This window comes from Paramormyrops kingsleyae, chromosome 4, assembly GCF_048594095.1.
Source record: "Paramormyrops kingsleyae isolate MSU_618 chromosome 4, PKINGS_0.4, whole genome shotgun sequence".
NCBI lineage: Eukaryota > Metazoa > Chordata > Actinopteri > Osteoglossiformes > Mormyridae > Paramormyrops > Paramormyrops kingsleyae.
The window spans coordinates 36,235,979-36,258,799 of record NC_132800.1 but is presented as its reverse complement, the minus strand read 5'-3'; the positions used below and the strand labels follow the sequence as shown (position 1 = coordinate 36,258,799).

Here is a 22,821-nt window from a genome sequence, read left to right as displayed (position 1 = left end):
GGGGTTGGGAGTGGAGGGGGGGGGGGGGGGGGAGCTGGGCAGGTGTCCAGAACTTCCTCCATGTCAGTAACCGGACGCCGGCGAGAAGGGGAAGAGCGTCCAGAATGTGAACTCCGCTGCCCAGATGCCCACATGCTAGCATTCGTGCCCCCTGTGGGGAGCCTTGCGGGGGTTGGGGGGGGGGGGGGGGGTTGGGGGTGGCGGGTGAGAGAGGGAAAGTGCACAAACAGCACCAAATAAAGCCATGTCAGGCCTCCCCATCCATCTCGATTACCCAACCGATCAGCGCGTTGGTACAGGAGGCACGTGTGCCCACCACGACACATGTGTCTCGCATGCCACCACATGCATGTCCACGCCAATGCACATTACACACGAGCACATCGATAAGACGACACCTGCATCAGTGCGCAAACACTCTGACACACACACCCGCAGACGAGCGCATCACAGCATCAGGCAAAGTAATTATGAAGTAGCATGCACACCTGAGCATTGTGAAAATAGACACAGGCAAACACGCACACAGACAAGCTCAGGAGCCCGTCACCTACCCAGCCTGCTTTGCGGCCTCCATGACAACACCGGTGGGCCAATGCCAATGTCTTCCCGGAGGTCAAAGGTCAAGCGCCGCAACAATGTCACTCACGCCAGATTTATGTTGCAGCTAACTAACCGTGTCATCTGGAACATTCCTGGCGGGCGAGGTACAGGGAATGCTCCGTGGTACAGTTTCAGCATGTGGGGGGGGGGGGGGGGGGGGATCACGTTTCGGCAGCTCCTGCCTCACGGAGCGGCTCAAACACGCGGCGCTCCAGGCCACCCCACCGCCGAGCTCTGCCGCTTACGCCGTCCGCGGAGACGCGGCCGGGGGCTCATGTGGAAATGCCCATTAGAACCTATTTGCAGAAGGTGAAAAGGCCCGGGCCGGTACACCATGTGGGCTAATCCCACAGGCCTCCTCTTCCTGCAGCTTTAACACGGCAGACTGACACGCCAAACGGCAGCACAGACTGCAAAACCTGGGGGGGTCGTGTTCAGGGCTGGGTATCCTGCTTGGGGGGCTGTCCCAGGCCACAGCCTCGAGCGAACATCAGGGTGACGTTTTGGGAAAAATGGAACGGTTAGATAAATCAGCGAAACCTGATTGTCCTTGCTGATGTCAGACCCCAGATATGTTAATCCGCCCCTGGTTTTGGTTTTCAAAAAACAGACCCTTGCCTTATGTAACACGGGCACTAAGACCGTTTGATTTTTGATCTCCTGTTCAGTATTTTTATTTGAAATGAAGCAATAGGGTGCTAAGCTTGTCAGGTGCGTGAACGAAAGGAGGAAACGGGGTCGGCTGCCTCACGTGAACAATCCAGCAGGAAAAAGATATGACCTGACCTCTGACCTCTGATCGTGCACGATCTTGGGTTCTCTCTATGACAGACAAGTGGGCCAAAGGTTGGCGCAGTCAGTAGCTGCAGCTAACCGGTGAGTATGACCGGATCGAAGCGGAATTACTGGAAAATCGCAATTCATTAAAACACACGGCATGCATGAGGGGAGCTGGGCAGGAATCCCTTTCCGAATTTCATTTAGGAAGTTTATCTGTGGAGTCCTCGCCTTCCTCGTCCTCATGCAGCAAACAGTGCGGATCGGTAAGTACATCGCTAATACCGCATCGCTGTTACATTAGCACATTCCGACGAATTAGCATTAGCAAGTCCCTCTGTGTGCGAGTTCTGTGAGTAGGGATATGGGGCCCATCATGTCACTTGCTACTCACTTTGATCCTGATTCGTTGATAATGGGGGCAAGGAGGGGGGCTGCTGTGTCTAAGCAAGGCCCCAGTGCAGGAGACATGAGACCCTTTGTCTGCTAAAGCAGGGGGGGGGTGGCGTTCACCCCTCACCATCCACCGATCCCTCGTAGGTCACTATCATTAGTAATTCAATTTGCTCTTTATTAGAGGTTCTTATCTACTGCGGGGAGCACCATCCGATGGAGCCATAATTGGCTTTACTCCCCCCCCCCCCCCCCCCCCCATCTCATTCCCTGGCCCTCCGTTCCACTTCACCAGTTACAATGGAAAAGCGGGGAGCGCTCATCAAATAAAAGACAGGAAGAGAGGGATGTAGCCCAGCGGGTAAGAGGAAGGAGAGGGCAGGCCATTCGGACGCGCGGTCCGCGGGCCGAATCGCTGAGTCGGTGGCGGTGTGATTCCCAGACCGAGCCAGACGTCAGGGGCTGGGGGTCACACGCCAGAAACCAGGCGGTTTCAGGGCATAATGGCCCCTCCCCCCACGGCATCCCATTCTCCGTAGTTCGTTAAAACAATCCAATTTGCGGGAGGTAATTATGCATTAGCTGCTTTTTTAGCTGCGGAGCGCTTCGGGTTTCAGGGGGAAATCGCAGGAGCCGTCAGTCTGAGACTGAAAATCACGTATCAGCACTTAGCACCGGTCACTGCTGAACGGGGGAATCGATAACCGCCCCCACCACATTCACCACCCCCCACGCACAGCCCTGCCTCCCTGCCCGTCCTGCAGAGAGGAGGTCCAGCTCACACATCTGCTTGGTAGATGTTTTCTCCGCTTCCTCCGCCTCTGGAGTGGTGGCCCTGAGGGTGGGGATCTTTGTCGGCAGTTGAACGGTTGCCGGTTCGAATCCTGTGAATGCCAGGGGTAATCCTACTCCACTGGGCTCTTATACAAGGCCCTTAATTTGCAACTGCCTCATCCTGGGTATGACATTAATCTACACCCAGCCCTGCATCCAGTCCTCCAATTTACAGTAAAAACTTGGGGGTTGGTGGCAGGATTGGCTCTCCAGCCACCAGTGAAAACTTAACACTGGTCTATTCTGTACAGCTTAGTGTGGTGCTGAGGTATCACCCACTGCGTTCAGGTTCTCATCCCTGAGGTGGTTTGTTGTTTGGTGGGTGCAGCAACTCGCTGCATCAGTGTGTGTTCCTTACCTCCTCGTGGTAGCACCAAGCATTTGCACTAGGAGACAGCTGCCGGTCCTTGCTGGGAATGAGGGTAACTGGTGCTTCCTAAAATAGTGCCACAGCTTAGTGGAGATAAATCTGCCGTTTTTACAGACACAATGAAGTACCTGATTTTGGGGCACAGGAGCTGAGTCTTTCCTGGAAACTGCTTCCCTTTAGTCTGTATACCTTAGCCATCATGCCACCTGCTGGCTGAGACTTCCGCCCAGAATCTGAAAACAGACTTTCAGGGACTGAAAGGCATTGTCACTTAAGGGTGTACGAAATATGGTAGATCAGTTGCTTCAGTAAAATAGTGGACGCAACATTCATACTATGGGATGAACCTAACCAGAGACAATGTAATATTTAAAATGTGTTTTAATAATTGTGATTGACAAGGAAGGAGACACTATGCTACGCTGCAAATTAAGTGACAAACAGGACTTTGCTGCCATCAAGTGGTCATATCTCATATTGCAATCACACGTTAATTGTCTAATCATGACTTCAGTCCATGATCAGGACATGATAAGGTGTTTGAAAGATGGATCGATGCTTGGGCATTTTTCAGAGCAACGTAATGTTGAAAAGCAATTTAAAGAGTTTGATATTTTCCTGCTCTACAGTCTCGGTGAACACTGGGCTATTCTGAGAGAGTTTTAGTAAATGATGGAATGACATGAATAGGTGGGAAAGGCTGAGAATAAGGAAGACATAAGGAGAAACAGTGTGAGATGGAAGGGTGACATGAGAGAGGAAGAAGCGAATGCACATTTTGTTGTTCCCCTAATGTCTTCATCTCCTTTTTCTCTCTCGGAATTCACCGCAAGCCAACAACTAAGGAACCAGCCATCCGTCCCAGATGTTTCCCTCAGCACATAAACTGAGCCTTCAAGCGTGAAACAAGACCAAGCTGGCTAAGTGCATGATGGTGTCAGGATGAATTGTGTGAATGTGATTGAGTCACATGACTTCTGGGCAGTCTGTCCTGTGCATTATGGACCTGCGTCTTAAACTGCTGCGGAGGATGAAGTTTTATACTTGACACTATAATGTGGTTGGTTGATGGTTTCATTTAGTTTTTATCCACAAAATTGGAGTCAGGCGGTTCCTGGGGTAAATGGCTGGGCAGGGTATGGGTTTTGATCCGGGGCTCAATAGTGAAATCACTCAGCTGACCATGGGATTTGAACCAACAACCTTCTGATTACAGGAACAGTGGCTCCATCTACTGAGTCACACACCAGCCCCCTTTGAAAGGGTACATTGCCTCTCTTGGGCAAATCGAACAAAAGTCTATTACAATACAAGTGGAATTGCAAACTCCGGATTTAATTATGAAGCAGCACTATGTTTGAGTAATGCCAGCCGCCATTCAGACTGACCTTTACACCACCCCACAGAGCCCCCACCCCCCATGGATCAGGGGCCAGCAACACTCAGGGGTCCATTAGCATTCTGGTGCTAACTTGGGACATTTTTTTGTCCTTTGAAACAGAATATACAATACAATCGCAATGGCTTTCCTAGCAATTCAATGCTAATGGGTCGTCTTGGGCTGTAGAGGCAGATGTCGTTTTCACACACTGCACACAGTTAAAGTCTGTAGAATTAAAATGCATCTGCAAAGGGCAGAAAAACAAGATGAACAGCTGGAATGGCCCGTCACCCTTAGTACTCACCCCAGATGATTCAGTTCTCCATAAAGGTCAGTTCATATCCTTTGTATTCACTACTTAATCTGATTACAGCTCCTCCCCCCAATTTGAAAATATCAAAAATACAATTCAATTTTCCAACTGCCTTTGCAGTGGAGTTATATTCATAATCAAACATAAGATAAGGAAATTCCAGACAACATTACTGGCATGTTTGTCAGCTAAAATGAACTACAATTGTGTTGGATTGATTTCTGAAGGCACAGTTTAACCCTAAAGGACATTTGAACCTGAGATAGTGATGAGCCATAAATGAATTTAGCAAAATTCCTGCTCATTTTACTTGACGAATATGCCCTTAACTTGGCCTGGAATACCGTTATATTATCTTCTGCCTAATTGCAAATCAAAGTTTGAATCCATAAGCGCAAATTGGGATCAGATCTAGAATCCATGAGAGCGAATTGGGATTAGACCAGTGGTTTAGCTTCAGCTCTGAATAGGTGGGGGATTGTTAGTGAAATTAACATCCAGTCCAACATATCAGTCTTAGCCTTGCTCCCCAAATGCTTCAATAGACTGAATAGCTTATGAGTTTAAGAAAATATACCTGCAGGCTTGCAAGAACCAGTAGGCAATTTGAAATTCTACAAAACCTTGCATTTGGGTCCTAGTGACTTTACTTAGTTTATTCATTGGTTTAGACATTTAGAAGCTTATGATGATATTAGCTATTTCTCCACGGTATGAGAGTCTTGAAACTTCCAGGGTGACACGCTGTTTGCTTTTTGGTTGGAAGGTTGACCTTAAAATTTGTTGAACAGGGAAGAAAGACTTTTGCACCAAGAGAGACAGATATATCTGTTCTGTAAGCTAGTTCTTAGGGGAGACATTAAAGCAACATCTACCAGGAGGGGGGCTTGAACCCACATGGACAGCTGTCCATTGGATCTTAAGTCCAACGCCTTAACCTCTCAGCCATCCGAGTAGTACATGGGCTTTGGGGAGATATCCCATGTTTCACATTTATAACTCAAATTGGGGTGGAACATTTTTTGCACTGATATATTACTTTCATTGACTAACCATTTTATTATTGTACCTTCTAATCTGGGTTTATGCAGAAGTTTCTTCAGCGGAGAAGTTGCATAGACCTATATGGGCCAATTCTGAATTGTGGCAATTCTTAATTGATTTTAATTAACAGAACATTCCATGTGAACGCGTATTTTGTCAGTGATTGACTGCATGCACGGCAGCCCATTGTGTCAGAGGTTACCAACGCGCAGGAAACCCCAGAGATCTTTGCCCTCTTTATTTGACATCTGTGTATATTGAAAGCTATTATGCGCAAACAGCGGCTTCTCATGCGTGGCCACGACAACTTAACAGGAATCGGGTGTTTGCTTTACGTTTGTAATCACTTAAACTCGCTCCCTGCCGACCAACGACGTCCCTGCATTTTATGGCCTCATTTGAGGTCGACAGCCGCGCTAATCCCCCGGTAACGAGAAGCCGTCCGGAGATCATACAAATGTACAACCAGTGACATTGTTGCAAGGGGTTCGCAACCTGATTAGTAAAAGAACGAGGGCCGTTCCCTCAGTTTGATCATTTTCCCCGACCTTTGAGAAACCTTTTCTTATTCATTGATTTTTAAGAACTACCACTTTTCACATGAATCTTTAATTAACTGCGCCAGTCATGGAGAATGTAGGGAGGAGGGAACCAAACGTTATTATGTCGTGGCTGGTTGAAAGTCCTCGCTTTACAGTTAACGACATCTGTCTGCTTGTGATCCCACCTCAGACCTTAATGAGTCGTCATCGCCTAATTCATTGCATCGACTCAGACATTGTCTCTGTTAATTAGCTGCCGGGGAAACAATTACACTTAATGGCTCGGTTGCATCAAATACAACAGAAGACAATTAACAGAAGATCATCCCAGACTCAATGGGCGTTTAGGTTCGGAGTTAGTCTTGGCGCTGTTATTGCGTTTACATCTGCAGCAGAGTGAGGTGCGTGCAAAACTTTAAAAAGCTTCATATAGCAGGCAACAGAAGCCATTATCATTGTCTGTATCTTGTACAGGTAATCTTGTACAGACATCTTAACAGACAGGAAGCAGCGAGTATTTATTAGAGACACAATGTCACAGTGGTCCTGCATTCATAGTGGGGTACCGCAGGGTTCAATTTTAGGACCACTATTGTTCCTAATTTACATTAATGATATTGACACCAATACATACAGTAAACTGATTAAATTTGCAGACAACACCATGGTGGGTGGTGTAGAAGATACTGAACTAGCAGCACAGACACTATAATGGGATCTTGATTTAATTAGCAACTCGGCTGATTCCTGGCAGATGAAATTTAACATAGATAAATGTAAGGTAATCCATGCAGGGAGCAGAAATATAGTGTACAGATATTTTATGGGTTCCACTGAAATATAGGTAGCTGATTATGAGAAAGATCTCGGTGTGTATGTTGATGCTTCCATGTCCCCCTCTCGCCAGTGTGGGGAAGCAATGAAAAAGGCCAATGGGATGTTGGGGTATATCTCTAGGTGTGTGGAGTTTAAGTCAAGGGAAGCGATGCTAAGATTATATAATTCCTTGGTAAGACCCCACCTAGAATATTGTCTGCAGGTTTGGTCACCATACCTTAAGAAGGACATTGCTGCCTTTGAAAGGGTTCAACGTAGGGAATGTCTTATGAGGAGAATTTAGCTGAGCAGATTCTGTTTAGCCTTGAGCAAAGGAGACTAAGGGGGGAATGATCCAGGTATATAAGATTCTAACAGGTCTGGATGCTGTTCAGTCAAATGGCTATTTCAATATTAGTTTAAATTCTAGAACTTGTGGCCATAAGTGGAAATTAGCGGGAGAACATTTTAAAATGAATTTGAGAAAGCACTTCTTTACACAGCGTGTAGTTAGAGTATGGAATAGTCTTCCTGCCAGTGTAGCGCAAGCTAAAACCCGGGGTTCCTTTAAATCAGAGCTAGATAACATTTTAACAACTCTGAGCTATTAGTTAAGTTCTCCCCAAACGAGCTTGATGGGCCGAATGGCCTCCTCTCGTTTGTAAACTTCTTATGTTCTATGTTGTTTTTTCAATGGGTCACTGTTTACAGGTGGAGAAAATGACAATGCACATGAGTCATGCAGGCCGCAGATTGGAGACCCATTGCATTGCACCATTTGACTTGGAAGATGAGACCAGACCAGGGAAAGTAGTTGGTTTTGGGATGGCTGTTTCCATGGAAAGGTTTCAGCTTGATCAGCTGTTAGATCCTGGATCAAAAGATGAACTCGACATAACCGATTTAACCACAAGATAAGCCTGAATCATAGTACACAAGGGAATGACGTCTGCCACACTGTCGGTAAAAAAGTACTAATGTATACCTATGAGGGCACAGTTATTTCAAGGTTGTATCTTCAAGGGTCTGCCAGTTGTGCCATGACTGTCGGTAAATTTACCTTTAAGTTAAGGTACAGAAATACACTCCGAGGAACATTTTTATACCATTTGGGGTACGTTAATATCAGGGGCGTCCTTAGGCCTATTTGTTTATTAGCCCAACCCCCAAATAAATATTCATTTATTGGGTTAAGTCATGGTCCATTAATCTCGAACTACACCCTTGATTAATATTGTTTGTACCTTGCAGAACAAGACTGTACCGGGACTGTACCCATTTTTCTGACTGAAGGGACACATCTTGACTTGCCCGTCACGTGAGGCTGCCATATCACTCCAGAGAAGGGGAAACTGCGGCCACGTTTTCCATAGTAAGCTCACCCGATTGTGCTTAGGTCTCTAAGGCATTAAATCGTCATTTTGTCCTAATTAAACCCCCAAAACAGTTGAAAAGTGCAAACAAGTAGTACGCGTTTAATTTTCACTTCTAAACTACGCATACCTTTGTCATTTCACACTAATGATCCTATTAATTAACACAATACATATTCGTGTCGATTGACTTCTTCAAAACATGGAAATTCTACGCAATAATACGATTGCATGGAAGCAAACATTAAATTTGGTCAGAAGAGGAACATCACTGCTGGGAGGCGTATAGTCACGTGGTTCCTTAGTCGTTCTCCCTCAAACCCCAAACCTCGCTTCAAAAATCTGCCCCCTTCCCCGGTTGATGATCATCGCATTAACATGTAGCATCACATTTAGGACGCGTCATTAACTGCATTAGCCGGCAAGACCCACGTGTGAATTTATTAGTCAAAAAATTAAATAATTTCCGAGTTTTGTTTGTGTTTTACGTGGCAAGACAAACCGTAGTTGGACTCCCCCCCTCCATGCGCGGCCCCGTCGAAGAGCTGGGGACGAGTTGCATCGGGAGCGCGCTATTCCTTCTTTCTGTCTCCTGTGCACCCAGCCTGTCACTGCCAAGTTTGGATGCCCAGCGGCATGTTAGTTTGCGCGCAGCTAAAACGGCATGTATTTTTTTATGTATTACTTGCATATTTTTCACTTTCATAACATAATTGTCTGCAGAGACTGACGGATAATTTCCTATGACCGGCATTTATCATAAAGGAGGAGTATGGGGCGCGCCAGGATTTCATCGAATTCGGGAATGAAAATTAGTATTTTCCATCTATGGCTGCATTTAACTTTCTGGGGACTGGTAAGTATCAACTGTTCAGTCATATTTATCGGGATGTATTTGTCCGGATGAAGTGTGGTTTCAGAGACGCGTAAATGCATTTAGATTTTTTGTTACATTTAAATAATGAATAATTAAGCTACCGTATAATAGTATTCTAAGATTCTCCCTGGCCGTCGCATGTCATCCTGCTACAGATTGCTTCTGGAAAATGGAATGTATTAAAAAGCGCACTTAATAAATATATTGTGAGAAAAATCACTCTACATATTAGTGGAATGTAAACATGACTCTTCCCACACTTAAAAAAGTACTGCTGCCTAATACGGTTGTTACTTATCAACGGAGAATCGTGTTCTTTTGTTTTGCAGTTTTTCAGGCAAACTGACTTATTTGCAAGTTAGTTGTTGCGTATGCAACATAGCGTTGCGTATAATTTGCGTAGAATCTTTACTGAAACTGTGTTTGTTGGAGAGTTGAATTACCATAAGACCCCTGGAGCGTCCTGGAGGGATGAGGAGCAGAAGCACCGCCGCGGCGGAGGCGCACCGCCGCGGCGGAGGCGCACCGACACGCCGCTGTGACGTAGTCCCTCCTTGGCTCTGCAACCAGGCGCAATCGAGGCATTATGAAAGTTATTGGCGTTAAGAAACAATTCTACTTAAGTTCTGCAGGCGTGGAACCAAGGAAAATTAAATTGCATAGGTGGAAAAGTGCCAAGATCGGTCATTGCCGAATATAACACGGTCACGACACGAAGTCAAGCTATTATGTCCCCTAAGCCGTGCTTGACAAATTTGTTTATTGTGTTTGAATATATAGATAGGGTTACTTTACATTCATTCCTGAGCTGCTGGGACAGTTTTTGCTTTTAACATCAAGGGGGTGATCAAATTATCGATTTATGTAGAAAGGCACGATTTCTACCACTGTGTGTTTTCCTATACCTTTGTAATCTAAAGTACTGATCCACAATGCATCAGATTATATGTTAATACTCAACAGAGTCGCCCTTTTACACCAAGGATACCCCTGGAGGTCCCGTGGTATACCTCACGTCACATGAGTCATGGCTTGCTTATAACTTCATCACATGAACAAACGAATGTACATGATTTCCAGGTGGCCTGAAAAGTCAGAGCTCCAGACCACAGCACGGCAGGAGATGAGCCAGAAAGCTGGGACTGGGTCCAAAGGGTGGTGCATCATGTTTTGTTTGGCTTATTAACTGCCCTGAGGCGTTTCCGCTGTCCTTACCTGGGCTGGGGTGTACGTGTGTGCCAAATTCCAATCAAAATTACAGTAACATTGAGCAGATTTTGGTATGATGTCAGCAGAGGCTTTCTTCTGACAAGCCTACCGGATTGAAGGTGACATCTGCCCCTTTATTATGTCAGTACCCCTGGTGACCAGCAGATGTCGCTGGTCATCCTAGTGTCTATGCCACCTAGTGTGTTCTCCTTATCCCCAGACTACTGTGTGGCTTAATGGGCTGAGCATACAGCTGTCATTCACACTCTCCTTTATTGTCATGGCTTCAGGTCTGGCCAGACTCAACTGTATTATAATCGGCTGCTTATTTCTTGTGTTACTTATCTTAGTTGTTATTTGGTGTATTTCTGTGTTGTTCCTTGTTGTGCTCCCTGGTTATATTATGTTCAGTTTTCCTTATTTTAGTTTCCCTTAGAGTTTGAACCTTTCTGTATCTGTTGATTGACCTCATCTGCTCCTCCTTGCCCCTAGTCTCTCGTCTGTAACAACCCACACCTGTCCTTTGTTAACTCTCATTATCCGTTTATATATGTGCCTGTCTTTGCCCTGTTTTCTCAGTCAGTCATTATGGCTGTTACTGTGTGTTGTAGCTATTGGTGCTGCTGGTTTATTATCAATCAATCAATCAATCAACGTTTATTTATATAGCACTTTACAGCAACCTAAAGCATAGTGGCATATTGTTCCCATGTTGCCCCCTGCCTTAGTTTTGTCACTTACCCATTTTGTATTGATCCCTCGTGCTGCTTTGTTTCTTTTTTAATTTAATAAAGTGTTTGTGCTTGTTGGAGTCGCTACATCCGTCTCATCTTTTCCTGCATCATGCCCTGCCGTGACACTTGGTGTGTGAAGGCGGAACAGACTAGATCCCTCTTCCAGGCACAATCATCACAGCTACATGTCGTAGAAAAATATTAATCAGCACACTAATAATGAGAATGGGGATTTTCAAGCATGCAGCTATGTTTTTCTTTTTATAGATATGGCCTAATTTGTGCAAATCAACAACACTTTGGCTCTTTTCATTGGTGCATGCTTGGTTCTTATCCATGTTTAAGGATAACTAAAGGATAACTAAATCGTATTTATGCCCTAATGAAACGGCATCACCACTGAAGAGTTCCTAGACATTCAAGTGTGCTTGTGAAAGGTAAAATACTGATAGGTTAAGATTTTATTGACAAGGCAAAGACATTTTTCCTGTATGGTCATTTTTACCAGGGATGACGGTTATTATGGATGACACCGCAGGTAATATTGTCCCTGTTCTCCCCAGCTGTTTAAAATAGGTTCAATGACACAGTCTTGTATACAGTCATCATTTTGTTCAGCTGCAGAGGTGAATTCTTGTATCTTCTCTAGAGTCCTTGTTAACAAACTGCTCCCTTAACACTTAGTTTTTGCTTAGTGGCTGTTCTGCTCCCTTGTTCCTGCAAATTATTATCACTGCAAAGCCACCTGCTGTCTTCTGATTATTAGAGGAAAATGCTGTAAATTGGGACAGTCCTAAAAATGTCTTCCCAGATCAAGGTCACATTATTTATATTCTGCCAGATCTCTTTCCAGCACAACCTTCAGAACAAAACACCCCTCAGCTGAAGGAAGCTGGTCTTGGAATAGGTTTCTTGCCTTGTGTGGTTAATCATAGCTGGTTATGTGTAGCATCGTGTAGCATTGTGAAGATGCTGACCAGAGTGGCTACTGACATGGTAACTAAAAGCCTTACAGAGTATTTCCCAGGAGGAACCGTGATGTCTTTTGGCTTTGAACAGTATTACTGTGGTATTTGTGTTGATGAAATGGGAGGGGTTCCAAGCCCCGTTTACCAGGGCATCAACCCCAAAAAGCAATGTATAAAACAGCTTAAGCATAAGGCTAACCCTAATTCTACTCCTAGCCCTAATGGTAATACTAACCATAACCTTAGCTTTAACCATGGGTGTAAATTACAGGGGGGATGGGGGGTTGTACCCCCCCCAATAAATCAAAACCAGCTAATACGACCCCCCCAGTAATCATGTTTCCCCCGTAATGGGTGGAGACCTCAACCCCCCCAATGTTCCAGCCAAAGTTATGCCCTTGGCTTTAATGCTAATGTCAACCATAACCCTAATCCTAAGGCTAACCAAAATGCTATTGCTATCCATATCCTTAGCTCTAATGATATCTACCCTAATTCTAAGGCTAACCTTAACCCTAATGGTAACCATATTCTTAGCTCTAACTCCAATGTCAACCATATAACTGTAATTTTTAGGCTAATCGTAGCCTAGCCCTAATTCTATTGCTAACCCTAACCCTAACTCTAAACCTAGCCCTTACTACAATACCAACCCTAGCCCTATATATCCGAGCAGCTTGCCGATGATCCCGTTGAGAGGTTATTAGTGTTTATCTACATCAAATGTGTTGGCATTTCCTTGTGAAGAGGCCACATGTGTCTCAAGCATCTACAGTGTGGTGAACGAGCGGACAGCTCAGGCCTCTGTGTATAACGGGCCACCTTTGGTGTGGTTTGTAGGGTCAGGCCATCCACCCGGACTGTGCTATCATCTCCCAGCACATGAAAGCCCAGGAGCTATGCATGCAGATGAGGAGGAGGGAGGCCCGAAACCGGACCACAAGGACGGGTACATGTACAGGCCGTGCCACCCTCCCTACCCCACCCCACCCTGCTCCACCCTACCTTGGATGAAAAATCAGAACCTCTATCATCTGTGACTGATCAGATCACTGCTCAATAAAAACGAATGTATACACAAATGTAGACATATTTCCACATTCTTGGGTGACCTGGTTTTTCTCAATGTATTATTAATAAACACAGTTGACAGGATGGCAGTAAATATGGTGCTGTATTTGAATCCAAAAGAGGTCTACATTCTCACGACAGCTCATTTCTACACATTTCCCTCGACAATACTCCATACAAGAGGAATAGAATTTGAAATAGCTTTAATGGAGCCTGATTCATAGCAGCCCTGGTCAACGATGACAGAAATTACACGTATTTATCGTCACCATGCATTTAACTTGTTTTGACTCTAATAATTGTAACAAAAATCCTATATTCTGTAATCGCAAGCCCCATAGTAACATCATAGTGACTCAGAGAGCTGCTAACCTGGTTGCATATGCAGTTTAGCCTTCCAAGTCATCATAGCTCCTGTCCCCACTCAGGATGTCGGACGGAGTGGGATGAGATTCGCTGCTGGCACCGGGCGGATGCGGGACAGGTGGTCAACGTGTCCTGCTCCGAGATCTTCCAGCACTTCTCCAGTAGCCGAGGTGGGGAGCCGGGTGACAGTGTGGGATTCTGCACGGTGGCCCTGCAGCTTGGCCAGCAGTAACTGGCTGATAGCTCAGTCTAACCTCAGGCTGCGATCTGACAGCTATTTTTAATTATGAAAATTCAAAATAATTATGAAATGGTGTTTAGCTGCAGCTGGTGTTCAAGGCTACTCACAGTTTCAGTAACATTATGAAGGGATCTACACCACACCTTCAGACAAGAAGATATAGGAACAGATGGATAGCTAGCTGTCAGCAAAGGCAAACAGAACAGTTAACAGCTGTTTTGCTAATATTTATGATTTTTGGTCATATTTTTAATGCAGTAATGCGTGATTATCAGTGAAAGTCATGCCAAACCAGCAGGCTCGTGGGGATTCCTAAGACAGCGCTGCTGGCCCGAGTTATATAACCTTCTCTATAAACAGTCGGGTGGTAAATTTAACATTTGATTGTAGTGTCACAGCCAGCAGCTGACAGCGAGATGAGAAGCGGAGTGAGCTGGATTCCTCTGCCCTAAAATCTCAGCCCGGCTCCTGAATTTGGAGGGACGAGGCGTGCTTTGACAGGGTAGATGTGTGCAGTGGGTATGGAACACCACACCTAGCGTCGGGCTAGGGAGACAGGTGTACAGCGAGCCTGTGCAGCTTGGGTCCCATCTGAAGAAAGAAGCCCACTAAATCCAGTAGAAATTTACAACCTTTAAGACCCTTCTTCTTTTAGTGGCTTTCCTCTGAACCAATCAAGAGATGCCTGGGAAGTTATTAACCATTTATGCTCTAGTCCATAAGGCCATTAAATACAATGTCCCTCCTACTAGCAGGACATATATCATCACCAGTCTGTGAATGACACAGACATCATTTTTGACTGGAGGTACTAATATAGGCCCAATTTTCTGCTGGATGCCCAGAACTAATTGTATCTTCTTCACCTCTGGCTGAATGAATGGTACTTTCATAATGTCGTCAAAAGTTATCAGTCCCCTGTGTTCCTCAGGTTACATCTCCAGGAACTGTACTGCAGATGGCTGGACAGACCTGCAGCCTTCCTACGAAGAAGCCTGTGACTTCAGCAAGGGCTTGGAGCCAGAGTCTGAGGTCTGTCCATAGCCAGGTTACACTGGGGCCCTTAGGTACCCTCAGCAGATACCTTCTGAACAGCTTCCAGAATCCATTCCATGCTAATTAGTCGGGGTATAGTACCTGGTCCAAGAGTATGAAGGCAATTCTTGGAATTTCCTTCGGAATTTGCGCACAGTAAATGAGGTTGTTATCCACATCAATGAAACTTACATCGTATCATCTAGTATAATAGATATAACTTCTGTCTAAAGTAGAGAATTTTCTAAATCTCTAAAGATGCAGCATATATTTTATACCACTGTCCTGGTTACTGCATCCTCAGAGTATGAGCTCAATTGATGCCCATAATGTAGAAATGCACATATTACAAGGTATGCTGCTGGCTATGGTCCTGAAACACACACAATATGATTAGATTAGATTAGATTAGATAGTACTTTATTATATATAGGTTCCTGAAATAGATGGCATGGTACTGATACTGGCATAGCACAGAGTTCTGTTGCTGTCCATGGTTCTGAAACTGTGCTGCATGAATTATGCAGCTCTCCAGTGTCCCAGAACCTGCAACAGTATTTATGGCACAAAGCAGGTTGCTGTCCCTGGCTCTGCTGCTTATGTGGTAATAGTTAGGCTGTCCACTCTCCATGGTTCTGCACGTTCTACTACCGTCCACATACGTGATAGTTCTGTATCATTTATGCTGTATTACTTTACAGTTTGAGTGAGTCCATAGTGGCATATTGAGCTGTAGGAATGTGAATGTATATTAGGACTGGTATGTGTCTAGTGTATATTGTGAAAGGATGCTTATATATCAAATCAGTGTGTAAAATGTGTTATGCTGGTTTTAGGTTGCTTACCTCTCGACATTCAGACATGTGTACACAGCCGGATATGCCACGTCGCTGGTCTCTCTAATAACGGCGGTCTTCATGTTCATTGCCTTCCGGTAAGCTGACATGCACTGGCTGGATATAAATTACTGACATTGACCTGATGGCCTCCTTCCCGATTAGCCTGAATTGCTTTAAGTTGTGAGATGGCCTCTGTCGTTCACCCCTAGGAAGTTCCACTGCACCAGGAACTACATCCACATCAACCTGTTTGCCTCGTTCATCCTGCGAGCGAGCTCCGTCTTCATCAAAGATGCCGTCCTGTTCGCGGACGAGAACCTGGATCACTGTTTCATGTCTACGGTACGTCGGCTTGGATCTAAGCTTTAATATCTTTTAAATGTCGCCCAAATTCAGCATCCTAACAGTCATGTTTATCCAAAACTGTTGTCATATAGTTTGGATGGGACATCAGACGTTACCACAGAAGGTGTAAAAATAGAATTTACCATTAACCTATAAAGTATTTCATAAAAGTGTCATTCTCAGTGTTGGCGTGTTCGTGTCTCAGGGTGTGAAGTGTTGCTATAATTTGTGAAGTTCCTTGACAGCAGATATGCACAGCTGTAGAACGGAACTTTATTAAACTCAAAAAGCACACCTGAAACCAAAAGGAGCATGACAGGTGAACAACAAAAATGAAGACAGGGAGCAACACAGGAATAATTATAGCAGAACAGCAGCAAACATGGGGCAACAACAGCTACAAGCACACAATGACCAACTAAGGAACAGAATCAGGGCTGGTAATTAAATACAGAGATAACAAGGACTACAGGAGCAGCAGGTGGAGAGCAAAACAATTCACCAAACACTCAGGTTGGGAACAAGACACAGGTGAGACTTATAAGAAATACTTAACGGTTCAAAACTCTAGGAGAAACCAGGATAACAAGACTTACAAAACAGGGGCAGAAGTATGAATAAAACAAAGGTACAAAACAAGGAACCATGACGAAATACACCAATACACAACAGGAATAAAACAAGAACTGAAAATAAGGGGAAAAAAAACACAAACCCGCGACAGAAAGGGGAGTCTGGGCGACAGGCAACTGCTTGGCACATTATGCCATATGGTGACCAGGGGAACAGGAGGACACTAGGAACAAAGGATACGGGATGGCCAGTGACACCTACTGGCCATACAGGGAATAGACATACCAAGGTTGCAGGACAGGGATGGATCGTGACACAGCTACGGGAGAGCTGAGTTAGCAAGTGCAGTATCATCAGGACGCCCTTGCCGATGTGATATTCATATTACTCGATGACTAAAAGCATCTGTCCCCAAGTGGTGTAGCAAATGACTGCAGCATCGCTGTCAGGGTTCATTGACACACAAATGTTTTATTCCAGAATGACTGGTATTCTCAGAATGTCAGAGATTCACTTGGGGGCTCACAGACCATGCAGCAATGCAGACTCACTAAAAATCTTCTCATTAAGATGGTGACCTGTTCACCTATATTCCCTATATACTTTGAACAGCACACTGTATCATTTTGATTCTATGGTATGCTGGATTCCTAGGGAGCAGAGCAGCCAATCTGAGAGCCCTGAGGATTATGAGTCATTGTTTGCTGAATCTTTACTTTTTAAATTCCAGTCATCTCAAATTGCAGTTTAAACTATTAAACTTTATTTACCAAGTACTATACACCGCTAACCTGGACCGTACCATTGTGCTTTGCTCCCTTAGTCGTCATGTAAGTGCGCTGTGGCCTTCTTCCAGTTCAGCATACTGGCAAACTACTTCTGGCTGCTGGTGGAGGGCATGTACCTGCAGACCCTGCTGGCCCTGACCTTCGTCTCACACAGGAAGTACTTCTGGTGGTACGTCGTGATTGGATGGGGTCAGTGAGGCTCAATTTAATCTGTGCTCTTGTGGTCTGCTGCAATGGTCTTGTAAAGGCTACTGAGTATGCTATGATAAAGAACTGAGGCTGTAAACATATTTAAAAATATTCCAGTTAAAAGTAAAGATGATGTCATCTTTCAGATTTCTGTAAGGAATGCTGGGTATTTTTCAGGCGTACCATCAGCAGTTCTAACAGTTTGGGTGCTGACCAGATATCTCTATGACGACAGAGGGTGAGACTCCTTTTGTGAACAAAGTGTAAACACGATGTACATGTGATCAGTATGTAACATTCATACACGCATTCAGCTGAACTGGATGTTTTTGTGGTAAAGCGCATTGTATACGAAACGAGGTATAGGTGCTTCTCACCTGATGCGAGTAATCTGTTCTATAAACCCTTACAGAAGTTAAATTTTACATCTTATTTACTTTCCCACACCATTCAAGGCACCTGTTAGCAAAAAACGCAGAAGTTGCTAATTTAATAGTAGTACAAACTGAATAGCACATATGAAGTGAGTGTAAATTTACATCCAAGCGTATGTTGCCTTTTCGTTCTCTGAAGTCTGTATTTTGGGTGTTCTTCGTAAAAATCTGTTTCTCTTTGGCTTTACGTCAGTCAAGAGCTGCCTGTACTTCCGTGGTATTTCGGGCTACATTCTGCGTTAAGTAGTGGCCGTGTTTGTAGGTGCTGGGACGATACGGAAAACGTCGCCATCTGGTGGATCATCAAGGCGCCGATAACGACATCGCTGTTTGTAAGAACACGCACGCTTGAGTTACTGCTTACTTATTCATGTGTGTTTATATGTCAAGGGCTCATGTCCCACTGACCTCATGACTTGATTCTGAGGAATGATTCATTTTGAAGGTCAACTTCATCATCTTCATCAACGTGATCCGCATCCTGGTGCAGAAGCTGAGATCCCCGGCAGCAGGCGGGAACGATGTTGGCCATTTCATGTGAGTCCGCCTGTCCCTCGGAGCTGAACCTCAGTCTTTCACGTACATCCTCGGATGCACTGTGATGCTGCTGATGCAGCTGCGTAAGAATGGCAGGAATTTGGGTCATTCGGATAGGGAACACTTCATCACCATTGTCCAATGAGAAACACTTAATATCAAAATTCTATTATTTCAGGAGCATATAAAACAATGATATTAGTTAGCTAGCTATGTAGCTATCAGTGTTGTTAAAAATAGTGACATAAATTAATCCATACAAACTACCATCATTAATACAAATGTTAACTAGTATAAACATAAACACAGTAAAACTCAAACGCCTCTTAACTCTTACTAACTAGAGCGTTGAACAGATCTGTAGAATTTTTTTCGACCTGTACCTGTACCAAAATTTTGGAACTCGACTTTTCCTGCTAAAACTTGTATTGGTCAAGATGTGTTCAACTCTACTAATTTGGACCTTGAAAGGATTCATTGAGAAAAATCTAGTTGCATCTCGTACGGATCGAGACGCCTCTCCCCTTCCAAACAATAACCCTACATTCCTCCTGCCCACCTGCCACTTCCAGTATGCCATCAGCTCACCTAAATACAGGTGAAGTGCTCATCGATTGTCATTTATTTCATGGTTATTGCTTTTGTCTGAGTGCTTTTTCATGTGTGTGTTAGTTTTATATTGTTTGTTAATGGATTTTATCTTTAGTTATGTAGGTAGATAGGTTTAAATCATTCAGGGGTCTGGAATGGATTAAATTCATTTATATTATTTCTTATGGGGAAATTCGACTTGGACCTCGACCGACCTTCTGGAATAAATTAAGTTTGTGTTTCAAGGTACCAGTGTACTAGCTGAACAGATGAATTCATAAAAATTTCATTGGTCAATTAGATGTATACCGGTTTCAGTAGACAGAGGAGAATGCCCATATTCCATCTTTAGTAAAATGTCACAATCATCAGAAAAGTGGACATACTTGATTTTCGTCAGACAGTGACGATAGGCATCTCAGAGGAATGGAAAACATCCATCAGTACAGGCATCAGAATCACCCCAAGGGTGCATTAGGGTTAAAATTAGTGCCAAATGACCTGCCACATAAGTCTTATTTAGGATGTGCCCATTTATACTTGATGAACTAAAAATATATTATGAATGTCTGATGTATTTAAATTACTGCATTTCCTATTATAGTCATGGAAGCTCAAAAGATAGAAAACCTAAATATAAATGTGAAATAAATAAGAAATAAAATGCAGCTCTGTCTTTATTTAGCTGCCCAGTGCTGAGTGTCGATGCTCTTGCCTGATCTTTCACAGGAGGAGTTTCTGTTCAATCGTCTGTCAGGTTCAAAGACATGTTATGTCAGGGATTTAAAGCAGGACTGACCATGTTCTCTGCTAAAATAAAGCAACATGTTTCTGAAAGGCAGCACTAGGAATGAGCGATTTTAGCCACCCGAGTCTCACACTGAATCTTAATGCCTTTGCCTGAATGAATAATAACTTATATGCTAAGTTATTTAGCATTTTTCCCAACTGGAGCAATTAAGAATCACTGAAGCCACAATGAGTATCAATTAGTGATTAAATATGGGCTCTGCAGCCCAGGGTTTGATAGGATCTTAGATTAAGAAATTATTGGGTCAAATGAGGAGTCTGGAGTCTGAACTAGAAGAGGAGGCAGGAGTCTGGAAAAACAATGGCCCAGTTTTCTCTATGTTTGAATTTGTGGAAAGACCAACATTGACTTTGGATTTAAAGCAGATGATCTACCTGTTTATGTCAGCAGCCTTTGATGTTGAACTTGAATTAGCTGGTATCACCTTTGCCTTGACCAGTATCAAGATGTGATTCAGTGAACTCTTTCTCCTGCTGATAGACCACATGCTTGGAAATCCATTTAGAAAAATCCTACCTGTAATCAAGAGGTGTTTATCAATGTACATTCTTGGCCGTTCTTGTGTTTTCACATACCCATTTGATGTCTTCTTCCATCGTTGATGCACTGTTGCAATACTCGAGTACAGAAGTACGGAGGATGGTAATAGTACCCGGATATCGTTCTTGCCCTGCCCCAGATATCAAGCATGCATCGTTGCAACCATGCAAAACAAGAAAAATTCCATGATTCATTACATCCGAGTTTGTTTCTGGGAGACAAGTTAGCAAAACCGCTCTTACTAGGACCACAAGTATGTTCTTTGCGTTCATAGTATCGATAAACACTCAGGATCTCCTCGGGTTATAGGTGGTCCTCTATGGTGCCTGACCTGGGCCTGGTTTTCACTCAGTGCTTTGTGACTTTTTCAGGAGGCTGGCCAAGTCCACCCTGTTCCTCATCCCCTTGTTCGGGACGCATTACATGGTGTTTGCCTTTCTGCCGGAAACCATGGGAGAATCGGCCAGGCTTTACATCGAGCTGGGCCTCGGATCCTTCCAGGTAGGACGACCACCAGCCTCTGACACTTTAATCCAAATCAACGTAAGACAGAGAAAGTAGGGACAGTCGGTCCCTGGAGCAATTGGGGGTTAAAGGCTTTGCTCAAGGTCCCGATATTGAAAGCACTCGGCCGACCCTGGGATTTGAACCGGCGCCCTTCTGATCACAATTCCTAACTGGCTGAGCCCTGATTCGTGCACAATTTGGCATATGAGACGGGCGTTTTCCCATAATGCAGCAGGCATGCGTAAGCCTGACCTAACCCGATGTTTGCCTGTGTTCCAGGGATTTGTGGTCGCTTTGCTGTACTGCTTCCTGAATGGGGAAGTAAGTATCAATAATTTTTTATTGTCACTGATGAAATGTGAATTTTCATGCTGGGGAGAGGTTAAACACTGGATTTATAACACAAAGCAATGTAAGCATAACATCCCCTGTTGGGGAGGATGTGGTGAAGGAGGAGAGTTACGAGGAATGGCTTTCTTTTGGGGTGGAGTTGGTGTACATGGGTGGCACTTCAGTCCTCAACCAGCAGAATCATTTTCTAAATAATAAAAGGACCTCAACCACAGCGCCCCCTGCTGGGTAGAATGTGGTGAAGGAGGATAATTTTGTGGAATGGTTTTCTTTTGGGGTGGGGTCGGCGTACATGGGTGACACCTCAGTCCTTGACCTGCCCTCGCCTCAGGTACAGGCAGAGATGAGGAGGAGGCTTTCTAAGTGGCAGATGTCGGGCCGGCCGAGTCCCGCGGAGCGCCGGAAGCCGCCGTTCCCCGACAGCAGCCTCATCTCCCAGGTGACGGTGCTGGACAAGCCTGTGGGCAGTGAGCCCATCTGCGGCATCTAACAGCAGGGCGGCTTCTGTTGGGGTGAGGATTCCCAGAAGGACGTTCCTGAGGTCCACCGTTTGTGTCTCGCACCGCACCGAGTCTGTGACTCGCGCTTTGGCCAGAAAACTGCAGACATTCGCCAGTGTGTCACCTCTGTGTGTGCGAGAGTCCATTTCTGAGTGTAAACTGAACAAACAACCTGGGTTGTTGGAAGGATTATTTTCTAGAGAAAACTTCCGGAAACATTGTGTTGTTATATTGCGTTTAAAGCAGTGCGTCTTAAGCCACTCCTCGGGGACTCTCAGACAGTACACATTTTTGCTCCCTCCCTGCTCCATATACCCTGTACCAGGTACTCAGTGTTCTTAATTCGCTGGGAGCTGGGAGGGAGCAAAAATGTGGACTGTCTGAGAGTCTCTGAGGACCGGCTTTAAACCTTAGTGTAAAGGATTTCTGTGTGTGAATTTCAATGAGTGTGTTTTAAAATATGTACACAAAGAGCCAAGTCAACCAGCTAAGAATAGGTTCAGTTTAAAACCAAGTAGGGGATAAAGACAGCTGATTGTATATTTTCTGCCTGTAAACATTCAGTTTTGCAATGCGAGACCAGAGTTTCTGATAATTGCAGGTAAACTAATGCAAACAGAGATATTATTTTCAGAGCTTGTAATATATTATATATTGTCCCTTAAATTATATCAGGAGACCCCTTATACTGTAAAATTACTCCCAAGCTTTAATTCTAAGCTTTCAAGTCCTTTTCTAATGTAAATGAGTAAATATGTAAATTAAGGTAATATTAGCTGCCCTTTATGCTGTGAATAGCTGGAAAAAAAACAATCTTTTAATGGAACAATTTTTGGGATCCCTTAAAAGCAGACATCTTCAGAGCCACT

At 44.4% G+C, this 22,821-nt stretch overlaps 1 protein-coding gene across 1 annotated transcript; it reads left to right on the top strand.

The window, feature by feature from the left end:
• Positions 1-9,084: 9,084 nt before the first annotated feature.
• LOC111845941 (vasoactive intestinal polypeptide receptor 1-like) lies at positions 9,085-22,569 on the top strand. Its single transcript, XM_023815701.2, has 13 exons — positions 9,085-9,302; positions 13,075-13,183; positions 13,734-13,841; positions 14,844-14,944; positions 15,784-15,881; positions 15,996-16,128; positions 17,528-17,681; positions 17,859-17,919; positions 18,378-18,447; positions 18,561-18,652; positions 20,966-21,095; positions 21,381-21,422; positions 21,784-22,569. The coding sequence occupies exons 1-13, from the start codon at positions 9,219-9,221 to the stop codon at positions 21,940-21,942; spliced, it is 1,341 nt and encodes a 446-aa protein (XP_023671469.2). The 5' UTR covers positions 9,085-9,218; the 3' UTR covers positions 21,943-22,569.
• The last annotated feature ends 252 nt before the right edge of the window (positions 22,570-22,821 follow it).